Source organism: Equus quagga, chromosome 7 (assembly GCF_021613505.1).
Source record: "Equus quagga isolate Etosha38 chromosome 7, UCLA_HA_Equagga_1.0, whole genome shotgun sequence".
NCBI classification, from domain to species: domain Eukaryota; kingdom Metazoa; phylum Chordata; class Mammalia; order Perissodactyla; family Equidae; genus Equus; species Equus quagga.
In genome coordinates this window covers 22,721,328-22,737,701 of record NC_060273.1, presented here as the reverse complement: position 1 = coordinate 22,737,701, position 16,374 = coordinate 22,721,328, and the positions used below count along the sequence as shown (strand labels likewise).

Genomic DNA, 16,374 nt, shown 5'->3' with positions numbered 1-16,374 from the left:
AAAAAAAAAAGAAAAAGAAATTTTCTATTTATCACACTGACATTGAGTTTCCTTCTTAGATATGTTTCTTTCAGTTAAGAAAAATGAGTCAAATTGAAGAAAAATATCAAATAACAGTACAGAGGGTACCCAGATGTGACAAAGATGGTGAGTAAAACTTGGAAATCCAGGACAAAGGTGAGAGCAGTTAGCTAGGAGACAGTGTAATCAGGGAAGAAAGAGGTAGGATTTAGCTGGATTTTGAAGGCGGAAAGCCCCAGACCTGGAGTGCAAATCCGAGACCCCAGATCCCGAGGTCTCACAGTCGCTCTGTGCTCGGAACACGTTATCTGACTGTCTGAATGAGTCAAAAGAGGGCAATAATACCTGCCTCTCAGAGGTATTAAGAGAAACAAACACCTTAATGCGAATGAAAGTATAAGCTGAAAACATTTAATTGCTGGAAGTTAACATCAGGGCCTAGACTTAGGTTGGTTGGCAGTTGAGCAGGATCCTGAAGACAGATAGGACCTACCTAAGTGGAGAGAAGGGGTGGTTGTCTAGAGGAGGCAGAGGGAGTCAGGGCTTGGTGAAAGGCCCAGAAGAGACAGTCCTTACTGTGTTGGGAGAGCGTTGGGATTGAGCACTTGGTGCTGCGTGAGAGACAGCGCTGTGCAGGGAAGCAGAAAGCTTGGTTTTGGACGGGGCCAGGCCTCCGGGAGTTTGGAGTGGACTGTTCGAGTGTGGAGTGGAGGTTCCTTGGGGTATGCTAATGGCAGAATCAGGCTTCAAGTGTTTTGAGAGCTTACTGAATTTTTAGGTATTTTAATGTGTGTGACAATATAATACTCTCCTCCATCTGTCTTCAACCTCCTTTCCCATCCTTAAGCATTTGTTCCCAGGGGTGATGGGGCCCTCTCCAGAAGGTTCATATATGTGTCACATATGGGTAGGAAATCAGTTGAATTTGACTTAGTGTGACTTGGATCACTACAGACCTGAAAAAAAAATCAACATATTGTTTTAATCCCACAGTCTCCATTCCCAATCTTATACTCTAACCATTTACTGTTTACGAGTGTGTTTTTTAATTGGAAATCCTCAAACAGAACAAAAGCTTACAAAATTGTCTCTCTCTTACCCCAGATCCTCAGTCCTCCTTCCTAGAAGCGACTGTTGTCTCCAGGCACTTATGTATCTTCCTCAAACAGTCCAAATATACACAAAAGTTATCCAGAGAGTCAGACGCCTGTGGTTGGAGAACGTATGATCTGACCATGTCATTTTGCAGATGAGGAAACTGAGAAAGGTTGTTGACTAATTCCAAATCACACCTTAATGCAGTATTTGGTTACAAAACAGTGTACATATATTTTATTATTTTTTTAATATATATACATTTACTTAATATATAAATTTATTGTATTTGCCCAATTACATATGGTTTTCTATAGCTTAATCAAAGTTATTTTGACTTTTAAGAAATATAAAAGTCTGTAATTTCCAAAAATTTAAAAAACCCGACTCTCTATTGATAATGAAGACCATGGAGGCGTTCTGAGGGTGAACACAGTGGTGCTTTCAGGAATGGGGCAGTCCTGCAGTAATTCAGGAATAAGAGTCAGGAGGCTACAGTGGCCTGGGGTGGGGCTAGACTCAGCAGAGGCGCTGGAGGCCTGAGGACCTACGGGCTAAGGGGGTGCAGAGGCCTTGGGGAGCAGGATGATCAGGTATCACGCAGGGAAACGGGGCAGTGACTTTGAATTGAAAAGATCTATTAGGCAAACGGAGAGAAAGATCAAGGCCTCAAGCACAGAGCAGGGCTGGGCAGCTAACATGAGATTTTTGAGGAAGAGAACATAAAGGAAGGATTTGGTTCTGAGCCTTAGGGAATGTGGTGGTTAGAAGGCGCCAGGAGGGTAGGACTTTATGTGAGAAATCCTAGGAAGCTACTGCAGGTTCTTGAGCAGGGGAGTGACTGATCCTGGAATCCCAAACTCTCAGAGGCAGGTCCTCGGACCCAGCTCTTGTCCCACATTTGAGGACCACATTCCTGAAAAGCAGCCCCCAATACACCCTGTAATCATGCACATCTCCAGGGAAGAAGGCCTCATCCTTTCCTGGTGGCATCTGGCAGCCTCCCCTGCCTGTGGTTAGACAGCTGTCCTGGTAGGAGGGCACCTTGGGTGGTGACGTGAGCAGCCTCCTCTGGCTCCAACTTCTCCACCTTTGTTGCCTCCTGCCCTGAAAGCATCCTCATCATAGAGCACAGGGTTGGAGTGTCTGGTCGTGACCCCAAGTCCTCCCAGGTTACATGCTCCCGATGTGTCTCAGGACATGGTTTCCAGACCCCTGGCTCTGCTGTCCACCAGGCCAAGGGCCGTGTGCTCTGACAAGGAAGAGTGAGGCAGACCTGGCTAGAGTTGGTCAGTTCTGAATGTTTTTTAACAGTAATAATAATTTTTTTTCTGGGAAAGATTCACCCTGAGCTAACATCTGCTGCCAATCTTCCTCTCTCTTTTTTTGCCCCCCTCCCCAATCGTAGTTGCAAGTCCTTCTAGTTCTTGCATGTGAGCTGCAGCCACAGCATGGCCACTGACAGATGAGTGGTGAGGTTCCATGCTCAGGAATCGAACCTGGGCCACCGAAGCAGAGCACACCGAACTTTAACCACCAGGCCATCAGGGCTGGCTTGGTCAGTTCTGAATTCTTGGATCATCTCATTTACCTCCTATCCCTTGGGAACCAAGGCTCATCCCCTTCCCAAAGAAGAGGAAGCCGAGTCTCCAAGAGGCCCAAGACCACACCGGCAGTAAGGATGGAGCAGGGTTTGGACCAAGGTCCACCTCCAGGACCTTACTGCTCTTGCGGCAACCTGGGCCTCAGTGCACAAGGGCCTGTATGAAGGGCCCACGTGGGAGGCTGGTGAGCTGTGGCCAAGGAAAGCATGGTGGGTTGTCTATGAAAGGCACAGGGGGTCATCCTCATCCTTCTAGGAGTTCCCCTGCCAGGAGGGTCTCCTTTATGGCCACTGTGCCAGCTGATGGTAAGCAACAGGACAGCACACTGTTACCTACAGTCAGAGCACCCTCTGCCTCCAAACTGTTCCTGGAGAATGGCTTGGTCCCAACAGGAGTGACTTGCCCTTTGCAACTTCTCTCTCCAGCTGCTGGAGCAAGATGAGGAAGAGAATGGCAGGGCTGAGGGGCTTATCCTGTGGTCCCAGACACACATGAGCCAATGTGAATGTCATGGTTAGGAACCCTGGTGGCTCTGAAGTTGGCGTGCCTGGGTTTGAATCCAGCTCTGTCACTAGTAAGCTGTGTGACAAGTGACTTTCTCTATCCTCGAGATAATAATAATATGCATGTTGTCATGAAGGTGCAAGGAATTACTACATGCAGACCCGTGGAACAGTGCCTGGCACGTGGTAAATACTCAGTCTGTAACTATGTCAGAAGACATCATTCTCAGAGTTATTACTCTGACCCTGGGGGACATAGACCAAGGGGTACAGAACCAATACCTCCAGTGAAACAGCTGTTGGAACATCAACTGTGAAAGATCATTGATATACTGAAATCAGCCTCACGGCTGGGGACAAAATAAGAGTGATAGGGACCATGACAAACTGGAGAGCCAGTGCCCCTCTCCAGAAGGAACCGACTGCCCAAACAGTTGTTGTCTTGTGAAAATTTGGGTCATGTTGCCACATCTGTGGATTTTCCAAAAAAGGTGGAAATTTGGATTTTTATGTGAAATGTACTGATTTTTAAATGTGGCAATTAATTCCGTTTTTAAAAACCCCCAAAACTAAAAAACTGAGTAGGCCAAATTCAACTCTTCTGCGAGCCTCCAGGGTGCACCTTTCCTGCAGACTCACAGCCCCAGGGCAAGGGAAGGCCTTTGCAGCCCTTGGAGGGCAGGGGAGAGAGAGGGCTGAACCTGCCCCCAGGTCTCTAATCCCTAGTCAGCCTTCTCCTCACCTGTCTCACGGAGGGAGGGGTGGGAGAGTGGGGGTGTCTGTGAACCCACGGGATTGTGCAGCTGGAGCCCAGTGGGGGACACTGTACCCAATTTTGCCCCATCTATCCAGCCTGGGGACTGATCTGGAAACAGATGGGAGAGGCGGGAGGTTGACTTCATTCCACGCATTGAGCAAACTGAGCACTACTATATGCAAGTCATTGTTTTGGTTGCTGGGAGACAGCAGCGAGTATAGGAGACCAAGCCCCTTCCCTGGTGGAGTGGACGTTAATGCGACTGTGCGGAAGGGGCAGCTAGAGACAGGTGGTAAACACGCAGATATTCAGTTAGTGGCGATATGTGCTGTGAGAAGCAGAGCAGGGTAAGGGGGACCAGGAGGGGTGAAGGCTCTGAGGTGAGAGGGAGGTATCCAAGGTGATGGAAGCCAGGGATAAGATGGAGATGTGCCCAGCTGAGAATGTGGGTGAAGGAGACAGTGCTGAGAAGTGAGCAAAGGCAAGCCTAGGGAGGCCCTCTTCTCCTGGTGGCCACACTCTCCGAAGCCCAGATGGAGACGCAGAGGAGCCGCATCCTTTTTAGCAATTTCTGCCCTATGGTTAGTACCGCCCCTAGCTCCCTCACATCTCTGGACAGATATATGCTCCTGTAATTCCTTTGTGTTTATAACACACACACAATCAAACTTCTTCAGGGTAGAAAGCTTGACTCTTGTTCAAGTCTGAGGTCTGCCCACCTCTATGTTCCCCACAGTGCCCACGAATAGTAGGCTTCAATATACAAATATGTTAAACTGAAATAATGACATGGCCTTACGCACCTTCCCTCACTTTTCACACCTTAGTTTCCTCTCCTGTAAAATGGGGAGAATACATGGTCCCACCTCAACAGATTGTTGTGAGGAGGAAATGAGATAAAAGCTATAAAAAGTGGGAGCCCAGATAACCTAGGCTTGGGGGTGTTCCCAGGTTTTTAAAAGTTTCTCCTGCTAGGAGCTGAGTGCCCCCTGAGCTACTACGAAAGGTTCTTGCCCTGCTTGGTCAAGGAACCCCCACTAACTTCCCTACTGCCATCATGGGTCCTTCTGTCCTCTCCTCTGAGGGGAGCTAATGGGGGAAGAGGGGCCAGCACAGCTTGCCAGTGAGGCTGGGGCCAGGAGCATAGGCTGCCACAAATCCCTCTGGCTGTGCTTGTCTCCTCAGTCCAAACTCTTGTTGCCCTGACTGATCATTTCACTTAAGCCAGTTTTAGTCTGTCGGATGTGTCCTCTCCTGGTCTGCCCTGCCAGCCCCTGCTCCCACCCCGCAAGCCAGGCATTCGAGCCCCATCCATGGGTCTGAGTCCCAACAAAGGCAGGCCCCAGGGGACCAACAGCCACCAAATCGGAGCTAGGGCTTTCCGGGAGCCGCTGACAGCTCCTGTGAGATGGAGTGCGGCCAGAAACCCAGAGACCCTCACTGGCATCTAGGCTCTCCCGAGAACCTACTCCCACTGGAGACAGAGAGAGGGATGTCGTCTCAGCCACCTCCCTGCTCCCCCGTCCTCTTTTTTCCCCAGGCTGCGGGAAGCAAAGGGTTAAATCCCATAGAGCTGATGCTCTGACTCCAGGCTAGAGGGGCCCGGGAAGCTGGGGTCACTTCCTGCTCCGTCCCAGTCACCCTGAACTGGTCCCTGGGTCCTCAGCCTGGGATCACCCCTTGAGAAGGACCCCGGAGTCCTCGGCATCTAGCCTGTCGCCCGAGGCAGGGCATTCAAGGGGTTAAGTCCCCTGGGGCTGGATTCTGCCTTCCGGCCTTTCCCAGACCCCAGAGCCGTGAGTTGGGGACGCCTGGGTTCCTGGGGGTGGCCCCGAGGGCCCGGGACGGCCACCGGGGAACAATGGGGCGCGGGAGGCGGGGCTGGGCCCGGGCCTGAGCCCCTTCCCCCCCCCCGGGGCCGCAGGGGGGGGGGGGGGGGGGGGCGCCGGGCAGGGGCCGCCGAGGGCCGCGAGGATTCTGGGAAGAGCGCGAGGGTCTGGCTGTGGGGGAGGGGAGGGCGTGAGCATTCTGGGAAGAGGGAATTCGGCCGGGCGGGCCGGGGGCTGGGGCGCCGCGGGAGCCGGGAACCCTGGGGTCCTGCGGGCGCGGGAGGGCTTGGATGTCGGGCTTGGGATTGGGAACCCGAAAGAGGGTCGCGGGGACCAGCTGAAGCAGAAATCCAGGGTCTAGGCTAGTGCGGGCGTGGGGGGCTAGGGGCCAGGGTGGCTGCATTCCCGCTGCTGCCTCCATGTCAGGGTCACCCTGGGCCGCTCTCCACACCTCTCAGTGAGGCAGTCTCCTTTCCTCCCTCCCCCGCTCCCTCCGCAGTGGGGCTCGCCGAGGTCCGGGTGCTCTCAGGCCTGGGCCTGGGTTGGCTCCAAGCACTGCTCGCCTTCCTCGGTCTCCCCGCTTTCATCTCCATGTCCGCCTTGTCATTAACCCTTTTCCTTCTACCCTGACCCACTGAGTTTTAATTTCTCGAGACAATCAAGGTACTAAGCTCTTACCTGTGCTCAGCAAACGCAGCAGGCCTCTTCAAAATAGCCAGGAAGCCCCCAGATTGGCAGAGGTCCCTGCTTCCACCTCCCCAAAGACTCTTAGAGATGGGGGAGGGGGAATTCTCATAGCCTAAGGAGTGCAGAGATGAAGAAATTAATTTGCTTCCTAAAATCTAACTCCTGTCTCTCTTATTGCTGTTTGGCAGGGTTCAGCCAGCTTCTGCTTCACTTTGCTTACTTCCCAGCTGCCTCCTCATGAGTCTTTGCCATGTCTCCTTGCACCACTGCCACCAGGCCCACCATGCCCATCCCACACGGCCACCCAAAACCCAGGCCCTCCCCAGGGACTCTCTTAAGGGTCTAAACATTGTGGGAAGTTCTAGCACTTAGCTCCTGTGGCCCTGCTCCCTCATCCTGGGGTCATATCACCCTTTTTGGAGTGACAGCTCTCTCTGTTTTAACAGGAGGCCACTCTGAACTCCTGTTCCTTTGCTCTGTCTCCTTGCAAACTGATTTTTAAAAGCATTCGACCAAACAGGTTTTCCAGGAGCAAGGGGCATCTCATTTATTCATCTTTCATTTGTTTAACAAAATTTATTGAGCACCTGTTATGTGTTAGGCATGGGATGTAGTAGTGACAGAAGAGAACAAAGGGAACAGAAAAAGGGGGACCAGGCTGGGAGTGATAATGGAAGGCTTAAGTGGGGAGTTTTGGGTTCATAGATGCAGATCATCAGGCCCAGTCACTGGATCCAACCCATCCTTTTACACCCAGGGAAACCTCTTAATCCCAGGAGTTTCTCCATCCCATTCTCATGGCCAGCAGGCTCTGTCTGAGCTTTCCTCATCACCCGTCTCCTGCCTGTCGCCACGCTTGGGTTTCACATGACTCCCAAGGTCATCTCCCTCTCTCAGAGGCCGAGGGAAGCCAGACACAGAACCTTGCTCTTCTGGTCTTAGCTCTGCCACTTCCAGCCTGTGACCTTGGAGAAATCTCCCTGGGCGTTGATTTCCTAATCTGTAAAATGGACAGCCTGATTCCCAGGTCTCTTCACAAGATTGTGGGGAGGACTGGGTAAGCTAATGAGGACACCACAGCAGGCACTGTGTCAGCTGCTGGGTGGTCCCCACACACTTGTGGCTTCTCTCTTTTCCATTTCCCTCTCAAGGTAGTTCATGCAGAAGCCCCTGATGGCTTTAAACTGCCCCCTTCCCCTACCTCTGGCATGACCTTCTTCCGCTTGGATAACGGGGAAAGTGCCCCAGTCCTTTTGAAGGGCCCCTGCCCCCTCGGGGAAATTGGCGTGGTTTCTTTTTCCTTCTTTTCTTTTTCTTTTCTTTCTTTCTTTTCTTTTCTTTTCTTTTTTTTTTTTTAACTCTTCAAGTGTTCCAGGTAGTCTCAGTTCTCTATGGGGCTCATAAGGAAAGTTTATTGGCCCCAATTAGCAGCCCCATTAAGGAGGAAAATTAGAGTCTTAATGAGCTTCCTCTGATTAGCAAAATAACAGGTTTCCCAGCCTCTGGGCATCAGAGGGTTGGGATGAGAGCCTCCTTCTCCTGTGGGTGTCAGATACCTCTCCAGCCCCCAATCTGGGTTCAAAGGGTTATGACTGATGAGCTTTTAATTACACTCTTAAATTCACCTACTTGCTTAGTTGTGATCTTAAGATCTGGAGCAGGAATCAGGCCTGCAGGGGGGTTGGGGGAGCAGGTGAGAACTGATGCCCAGAAAAATGGGGAGGTAGGAAACTGAAATTCACATAAGGAGGAATAAGGACTGTGGGATGGGCAGGTTGGGGAGTGGGGCTCGGAGAGTAAAGAAAAGGGAGAGATCAGCTCCCACTGTGTGCTCATTTCTCTCTTCTCCCCCAGGGTCCCCGGAATACTGGGCAGTCCTGAGCTCTGGGATGGAGCCTGAAGCAGCACTGTGGGGCCCAGATCTGCAGGGTCCTGAACAGAGCCCCAGCGATGCTCACAGAGGTGAGGGGCACAAGAAGGGACTGCAGTCCTGACAAGACAGTGGCCCCAGTTCAGGGAGGGACCCAGACTCTGGGGGAAACCCAGGGGAGGGAAGAGAGGCCTGACCCCGTGTTCTGAAAGGAGATGGGGGCTGGAGACTCCCTTTCTCTCTGTAGGTACCAAGAGTGGGAATGAAGAGGAGAGCCCCCACCAGGAAAGTTCTGGGGAAGAGATCATCTTGGGAGATCCAGCTCAGAGTCCAGAATTCAAGGACCCACCAGAGATGCCCCTGGAAAGACCCTCCCAGGATCCCTCTGTCCCCCAGAACCCCCAAACCCCACTGGGTCACCCCAACCCCTTGGACCACCAGACCCCTTTGGACTCCCCTGCCCCCGAGGTAGTCCCAACCCCATCTGACTGGACCAAGGCTTGTGAGGCCAGTTGGCAGTGGGGGACTCTGACCACATGGAACAGCCCGGCGGTGGTCCCAGCCAATGAGCCTAGCCTGCGGGAGCTGGTGCAAGGCCGCCCATCTGGGGCTGAGAAGCCCTACATCTGCAATGAGTGCGGCAAGAGCTTCAGCCAGTGGTCCAAGCTGCTGCGGCACCAGCGCATCCACACGGGCGAGCGGCCCAACACCTGCTCGGAGTGCGGCAAGAGCTTCACGCAGAGCTCGCACCTGGTGCAGCACCAGCGCACACACACCGGCGAGAAGCCCTACAAGTGCCCTGACTGTGGCAAGTGCTTCAGCTGGAGCTCCAACCTGGTGCAACACCAGCGCACGCACACGGGCGAGAAGCCCTACAAGTGCACCGAGTGCGAGAAGGCCTTCACCCAGAGCACCAACCTCATCAAGCACCAGCGCTCCCACACAGGCGAGAAGCCATACAAGTGCGGCGAGTGCCGGCGGGCTTTCTACCGCAGCTCGGACCTCATCCAACACCAGGCCACCCACACGGGTGAGAAGCCCTACAAGTGCCCCGAGTGCGGCAAGCGCTTCGGCCAGAACCACAACCTCCTAAAGCACCAGAAGATCCACGCTGGCGAGAAGCCCTACCGCTGCACCGAGTGCGGCAAGAGCTTCATCCAGAGTTCGGAGCTGACCCAGCACCAGCGCACGCACACCGGCGAGAAGCCCTACGAGTGCCTCGAGTGCGGCAAGAGCTTTGGCCACAGCTCCACCCTCATTAAGCACCAGCGGACTCACCTGCGCGAGGACCCCTTCAAGTGCCCGGTGTGCGGCAAGACCTTCACGCTGAGCGCCACGCTGCTGCGGCATCAGCGCACGCACACGGGGGAGCGGCCCTACAAGTGTCCTGAGTGCGGCAAGAGCTTCAGCGTCAGCTCCAACCTCATCAACCACCAGCGCATCCACCGCGGCGAGCGGCCCTACATCTGTGCCGACTGCGGCAAGAGCTTCATCATGAGCTCCACCCTCATCCGCCACCAGCGCATCCACACGGGTGAGAAGCCCTACAAGTGCTCTGACTGTGGCAAGAGCTTCATCCGCAGCTCCCACCTCATCCAGCACCGACGCACCCACACAGGCGAGAAGCCCTACAAGTGCCCCGAATGTGGCAAGAGCTTCAGCCAGAGCTCGAACCTCATCACTCATGTGCGCACCCACATGGATGAGAACCTCTTCGTGTGCTCCGACTGCGGGAAGGCCTTCCTGGAGGCGCACGAGCTGGAGCAGCATCGGGTGATCCACGAAAGAGGGAAGACCCCAGCTCGAAGAGCTCAGGGTGACAGCCTTCTGGGGCTTGGGGACCCCGCCCTGCTGACCCCACCCCCCGGAGCCAAACCACACAAGTGTCTCGTCTGCGGAAAAGGATTCAATGATGAGGGCATTTTCATGCAGCATCAGAGGATCCATATTGGAGAAAACCCCTACAAAAATTCAGATGGCCTCATCGCACACCCAGCCCCCAAACCTCCTCAGTTCAGACCCCCCAGGCTCCCTTTTGGAGGGAATTCCTATCCAGGTGCTGCAGAGGGCAGAGCTGACCCCCCAGGCCAGCCCTTTAAAACGCCTGAGGGGCAGGAGAGCTTTGGCCAAAGGCTGGGGCTGCTCTCCTCCAAGTCCTACATTTGTTCCCACTGTGGGGAAAGCTTTCTGGATCGTGCCGTGCTCCTCCAACATCAGCTCACTCATGGCAGTGAAAAGCCCTTTCTCTTTCCTGATTACAGGATTGGCCTAGGGGAGGGGGCAGGGCCCAGTCCCTTCCTAAGTGGAAAGCCTTTTAAATGCCCTGAATGCAAAAAAAGCTTTGGCCTCAGCTCTGAGCTACTGCTGCACCAGAAAGTCCATGCAGGTGGGAAACCCCAGAAGAGTCCCGAGCTGGGGAAGAGCTCTTCTGTCCTCCTTGAGCATCTCAGGAGCCCCCTGGGGCCCAGACCCTACAGCTGTTCAGATTGTGGGGCCTCCTTCCTGGATCGCCTGGCCCTCATCCGGCACCAGGAGACTCACACCCAAGAAAAGTCCCCCAAACCCGAGGACCCCCTTCCAGAGCCAGCCACCTTGTCCACAAGCCAGGAAGGTGAGGGAGAAGCCCCCACTCCCACAGGGAGTAACAGCCATGGGGATGGGGAAAACCCTAAAGCCCTCTTGGAGGAAAAGCCCTATTTATGTCCTGAGTGTGGAGACGGCTTCACGGAAGTCGCAGCCCTTCTCCTTCATAGGAGCTGCCACCCAGGGGTCTCCCTGTGAAATGGGTCTGGAGACCAGGGGCCTTTCTCTCCTGAGAGGAACACTGGATCTCCCCAAAAATTAGATGGGGAAAGGAGGAAAACCCTATCAGATTGTAGAGAAGTGGAGGATAAAGAACCCTGGGTAAAAATAATGCTTTTACATCAGTGATGAGAAACCCTATGAAATTCTTGGTGGGAACCACTTATAAGGCAGTAGAGAAAAACTGTTGGGTTAGAAACCCTATAAATATGTAGGAAAAAAAAAAGCCCTTTAAGTCTGTAGCAGAAAACCCCTATAAACCCTAGTGGATAAAAGCCCTATTAATTGTAGGAAGAGGTCTCAATATGTCTCTAGACACCCCTATAAAACTGTATTAAAATCCTTATAAAACTCTAAGGTCAGGGAAGTGCAGGGAATACAACAATGGCATTGACTTGGGAGGTGTGACCCTCAGAAGGTACAGAAGAACCTCCCATGAACTTGCTCCACAGTCTTCTCTCCCACTGGAGTATGGGAGGGAGCGTCTCTCCCGGAAGCCTTGGACAATTACACTGAGGAAAATGCTCAGCTGGGCAGTAGTGTGGGGTTTGGGTGGAACTGGGAAAGGAAAAGGACAAAGATAGGAGGAAAACAAATGATGAGGAGCCCGCAGACCCACAGAGGAGAAACGACCCAGGAACTAGGGAGAGAGAGCTCCTTGCACTGGGGCTTCCTCAGGGTGTGGGCCCAATCGTAGATGAACTGCATGTGTTAGAGGAAGAGGCCCATGGAATTCCTTATCAAAAGAACCAACAAATGGGAAAGAGAAAAAAAATGATGTCAAGCCTTTTTAAAGGCTGAAGTTTAGGGTGCATAAAAACTTTTAAGAATACTGGGAAACTACCACAAAAATTAGGGGGAAGAGTGGGGGATTTCTGTTAGAGTGCTTTGAGGGAAGCAAATCAAGGTGGATAAACTGTGTTCATATGGAACCTAGCGACTCCAGGCTGCCCAGGCCTCCCTGTTTGCGGGAGCTTGTTAAACTGCAAGTGCAAGCAGATCCCAGCTCAGGCCACAGGGTTCTCCCCAGCCCGGCAGGATGACCCCAGCCCAGCCCAGCTGGGGACTTCTCTGCTGAGGGGCCTCCAGGGGTGGGGGGTCCCTCCTGCCACATTCTCAGGTCTCACTGTCAGGAGGTTTCTCCTGAACTCTAACTGCCACCAGTCTTGCTGCAGTGGCCGCCAATTTCCTCAAATTCTGTCCTTGGTTGGAGAAGGAGAAACACTGCTAGTCAACCTCCAAAGAATAAAGCCCTTCAGAGACTCAAGGGCTGTGTGTGGTTAAATCCTCCCTAGACTTCTCAAGTCAGCGAAAGCCGTGTGTGTGTGTGCCCTATGGCATGAGTGCAGCAAGTCAACAGAATGGAGAGCTCTGATTAGCCAGCAACTTGCTTTTAAACCTCACTCTTTCATCTGAGTTGTTAGCAAGGCTGCTGGCAGGATGAGCCAGCCTGCACATAGTGGGGGTTGTCCAAACCCCCGCAGACTGGATCATGGGTCCCTGAAGAGTCTACGGAGGCTTAACCACCTTCCCCACCCTGGTACCTGGAGCCCTCTGAGTTTGTGATGATCCAGCCCAATCATGGTCTTGGAAAGGGACAGATTCCACCCACTTGGCACCTCTCCTCCTTTGCCAGAAACCTTCAGAGGGAAACGAAAGGATGAGAAACACACTCCCCGGCTAGGCTCATATGTCCTCACACACCACACACAGTTACTTTCATTAACCCAGCAAAACCTGCTAACGTGACTGGGTGTGTGTGTGGCAGGGGAAAGAGACTGTTGCCCTCTAAAATGGTTGAAGAGAGGAAATGGAAACATCTGTAACAAGAATCCCACCCCCTAACCCGGGAGACTCTTAAAGAAGGAGAGAACTCCATGCAGTACTGGGTCCAAAGGAAGTGCCCACTGACCCCACACTGGCACCAGTAATGCACTGTGGTTCTGGAGGAAGAGAACTGAGATGCTAGATGAAGTGGACTCTCAGGAATCACATCCCTGGAGAGGGTGACTCGGATTCCTACAAAGCTGTGGAAGAGACCTCTAATTCCATTACCTAAAAGTTCAGAAGGTGAAAGTCCAATCTACCCTGCCGCCAAAGGGATGACCCTCCAATTTAAAGGATCAAAAATCTATACTATTGTAGGAGGAAAAACCCAGGCCTGCTGGGGAGAAGGAAAATGCAGGCCTCATATGATTGTGGGAAGACATTTGTTATCATCTACATAAAGCCCCACCCCACCCAAGTGCCAGGTTGGAAAGCACTACTGAGAGGGGAGAAGGAGCCTGCCTGCTGAATCTCTACTGACGGAAGTGTCAACAAAGGGGGTCTCCCTACGAGACTGAGGAAGAAGAGACAATCCTCTAAGACAAAGCAGATTTTTTTTCCCTCTAAGATGGTAGCAGAAAGAAAGTTCAATTGTAGAGACAAACTGCTTGTAAAGTTAGAAGCAGATCCCCTCGGAAACAGGCCTGAGGAATGTGTCTCCAGAAAAGAATCCTAGGGAGCAGCCTCTGGAGCTCAGGGGCCATTCCGAGAGGAGGTGGTCAGTGTGGTCAAAGGCTGACTGTAGGCCTATTGAGGACTAGAGTGTAGCATACGTAGTAGGATGCTCGCATGTTGTAGGGATGGGTGAGGGCCAGGGGTCTCAGCTCCAGTACTGAATGGATGATGTGGACACGATCAGTCAGGGTCTGGGGTTTCATAGCAGGAAAGGAGCAGAGTCGGAGACCTCTGGGGTGTGAACTGTTCTCTCTTGCCCACCTCTCCAAACTCCTTTAACCAGATGCTTCCCTCCCAGAGCAGGCTACTTCTGGCAAGAACTAAGCAGGGAGCTGGCTTGGGGGAGGTGGCAGTGTCGAGTCCCTCTGACCAGCTCAGGCAATGGCCCAGGATTGTGGCACTTGCCCACCAAAACTGAGTCTAGAAGGCATAGTGTAGCCAAACCCTCTTGTCCAACTCCATGTAGGCCTGACTCTTCAGAAGTCCCCTGGTGGAGGAACCCAACAGACAGGGTCACAAAGCCATGATGAAAGCAGAGGAAAGAGCAGAAAGTCATCTGAGCTTAGGGTGAAACTTGAAACTGCTATGGATATGGAGGTCAGATGGGAACTCAAAAGAACTGGGCGTGAATCCTGAATGGTGGGGAAACTTGAAACCATCACAACCAAGAGGTGGGGTTCTATGACACTCGCCCCTGAGGTGAGCAGCTCTTAGACTCCTTTGCCCCCATTAGGGAAGTCCCACTCACCTGACTTGTCCCCCCTGGAGTGAGGAGAGGCCCCACTTTTGAGTGTTGTGTGTCAATAACAGTGTTGTGTCACCAGTGGTCATGTTGATTAGTTGAAGAGAATAAAGGGAATAAGATTTCCCAGGTGTTTTCTGTCTTCTCTTTCAAGCCTAGAGCAAGCTGAAAGCTCTTGTCCCCTCCTAGAGCCAGGGGCCACAAAAGCTCAGCCTAGCCTCAGGCTGCCCTGGCACCCTTTCCCCAGAGGCACTAAAATCTCTATCCAGTGCTTGCTAGTGGGAGCCTGAAGCTTTATAGAGTTTTACAATCCACACCCTGGCCGGGGGAGGGGGGGAATGTGCTAGCATGGTGGCAGAGCCAAGCAGCTTTTGTTGGTGCCTGACTTCAGCACCAGACTGCTGGGTGGCTGCCTGGTGACTCTGGCACTGGCTGGCTCAGGCCCAGCTGTGCAGCCCCAGGGAGGCCTCTCTGGCCACAACACCTGCACCCCCCCCCCCCCCCCCCCCCCCCCCCCCCCCCCCCCCGCCAGGCCGCCACAGGGACAGCTCCTAAGATCTAGTTCCAGAAGCAGGCAGCCACTTCCCTTGGTTCACCTGGGTCCTGGGCATGGCCCAGCCCTTCCTCTGTTCTGGAGCCTCCTAGACCCTTGAGGAGAGGTGGATGGAGACCTGGCTTGTCATCTCACTGTCAGGAGGTAGCCCATAAGCCCGCACTGTGTGGAGGGGGTGAGGCCTAGAGAAGGGCAGCCATTTGCCCAAGATCCACAGCAAGGCAGTGAGGGAAACCGGAATGGCCAGGAGCAGGCTCTGCAGCCAACCAAGACTCTCCTCCCCCATCGCCGGACCTGGGCCTAGCCAGGGTTCCACACTGTCCGGGCCAGGCAGGGCTGCTCTGATGAATCCTCAGCCAGGCTTGCCTCAGTGCTATCTCCTGGGCCGAGGCCTGGCCATGGTCCCTGAGTAGCTGCCTGAGGTCAACATTTGCTCTAACCTGTCACCTGCCTCTGCCCCAGTCTGTTGGGGGCCTCCTGCCCGAGTTAGGAAGCTGTCTCCCCACCTACCCTGTGTCTCTCCTTCCTCTTCCCCATCTGGAAAGCAAGGGGTGGGGCAGGGGGGAGGGAGGAGGGACTTGCCTTTCACATAGAGGTGAGTAATGAAGGCTATTCTATATTCCTTGTGTTCCTAGCCCTGGGGATACTGAGGTACATCAGAACTGGTCCTAGCACAGGAGGGGTCCTCAGTAAAGTGAGGGGACCACAGGGAAAGCACAGACACTAGAGCACAGTGATTGGTTTAGAGACTTGGCAGAAGGGGCTGTAGACCCAGACATGGTGGCTGCCACAGCAGAGGATCAGAAAACTGGCTGGAGGAAGTGATGTGAGGGATGAGGGTTGCAGGAACAGGAAATAGTACGTGTAGGGGCCAGGTGGTGGGAGATAGAGGGTGCATAACAGTTAGGTGTGGGGTTAGACCATAGAGGGGTAGGGACTGAGGGAAGGTAGAGAGCAGAGACCAGAGTCTGGAGCTTCTTGTTTGAGGAACTTGGGGATAGGGCACCACTGGGGGATTTTTAAAGAGAGTGACATGACCTTACACCCTCTCTCACAAATGGTGGTGACTTGCCAGGTCTGGAACTCAGGAAGGGAAACTGGGCTGGATAAGGAGTTGAGTCTTAGCAGCTTAGCTGTAGCCACAGCCATGGATAAACAACACTCAGGGAGAGTGGTAGGGTAGAAAGGAGAGGTGTGGAGGAAGACAGTGTGTATGAGGAAAACCTAGGAGAGTGTAGCACCACAGGGCCCAAGGGAAGTTTTAGAGAGTAATCAATGTCAAATGCTCCACTGGACCCTGTGGCCAATCACAGACAGTAGCCCTCGTTCTGACTAACACAGGCAACTTCACCACTGAGGCCAACATCTCATTCCCAGGCGGCCAGCTGAGGTCAGGGCTGGTCCAGAAG

The 16,374-nt window shown here is 53.2% G+C and overlaps 1 protein-coding gene across 1 annotated transcript; it reads left to right on the top strand.

Moving 5' to 3' along the window:
* Positions 1-5,607: 5,607 nt before the first annotated feature.
* ZNF629 (zinc finger protein 629) lies at positions 5,608-14,538 on the top strand. Its single transcript, XM_046667983.1, has 3 exons — positions 5,608-5,776; positions 8,351-8,458; positions 8,614-14,538. The coding sequence occupies exons 2-3, from the start codon at positions 8,386-8,388 to the stop codon at positions 11,145-11,147; spliced, it is 2,607 nt and encodes an 868-aa protein (XP_046523939.1). The 5' UTR covers positions 5,608-5,776; positions 8,351-8,385; the 3' UTR covers positions 11,148-14,538.
* The last annotated feature ends 1,836 nt before the right edge of the window (positions 14,539-16,374 follow it).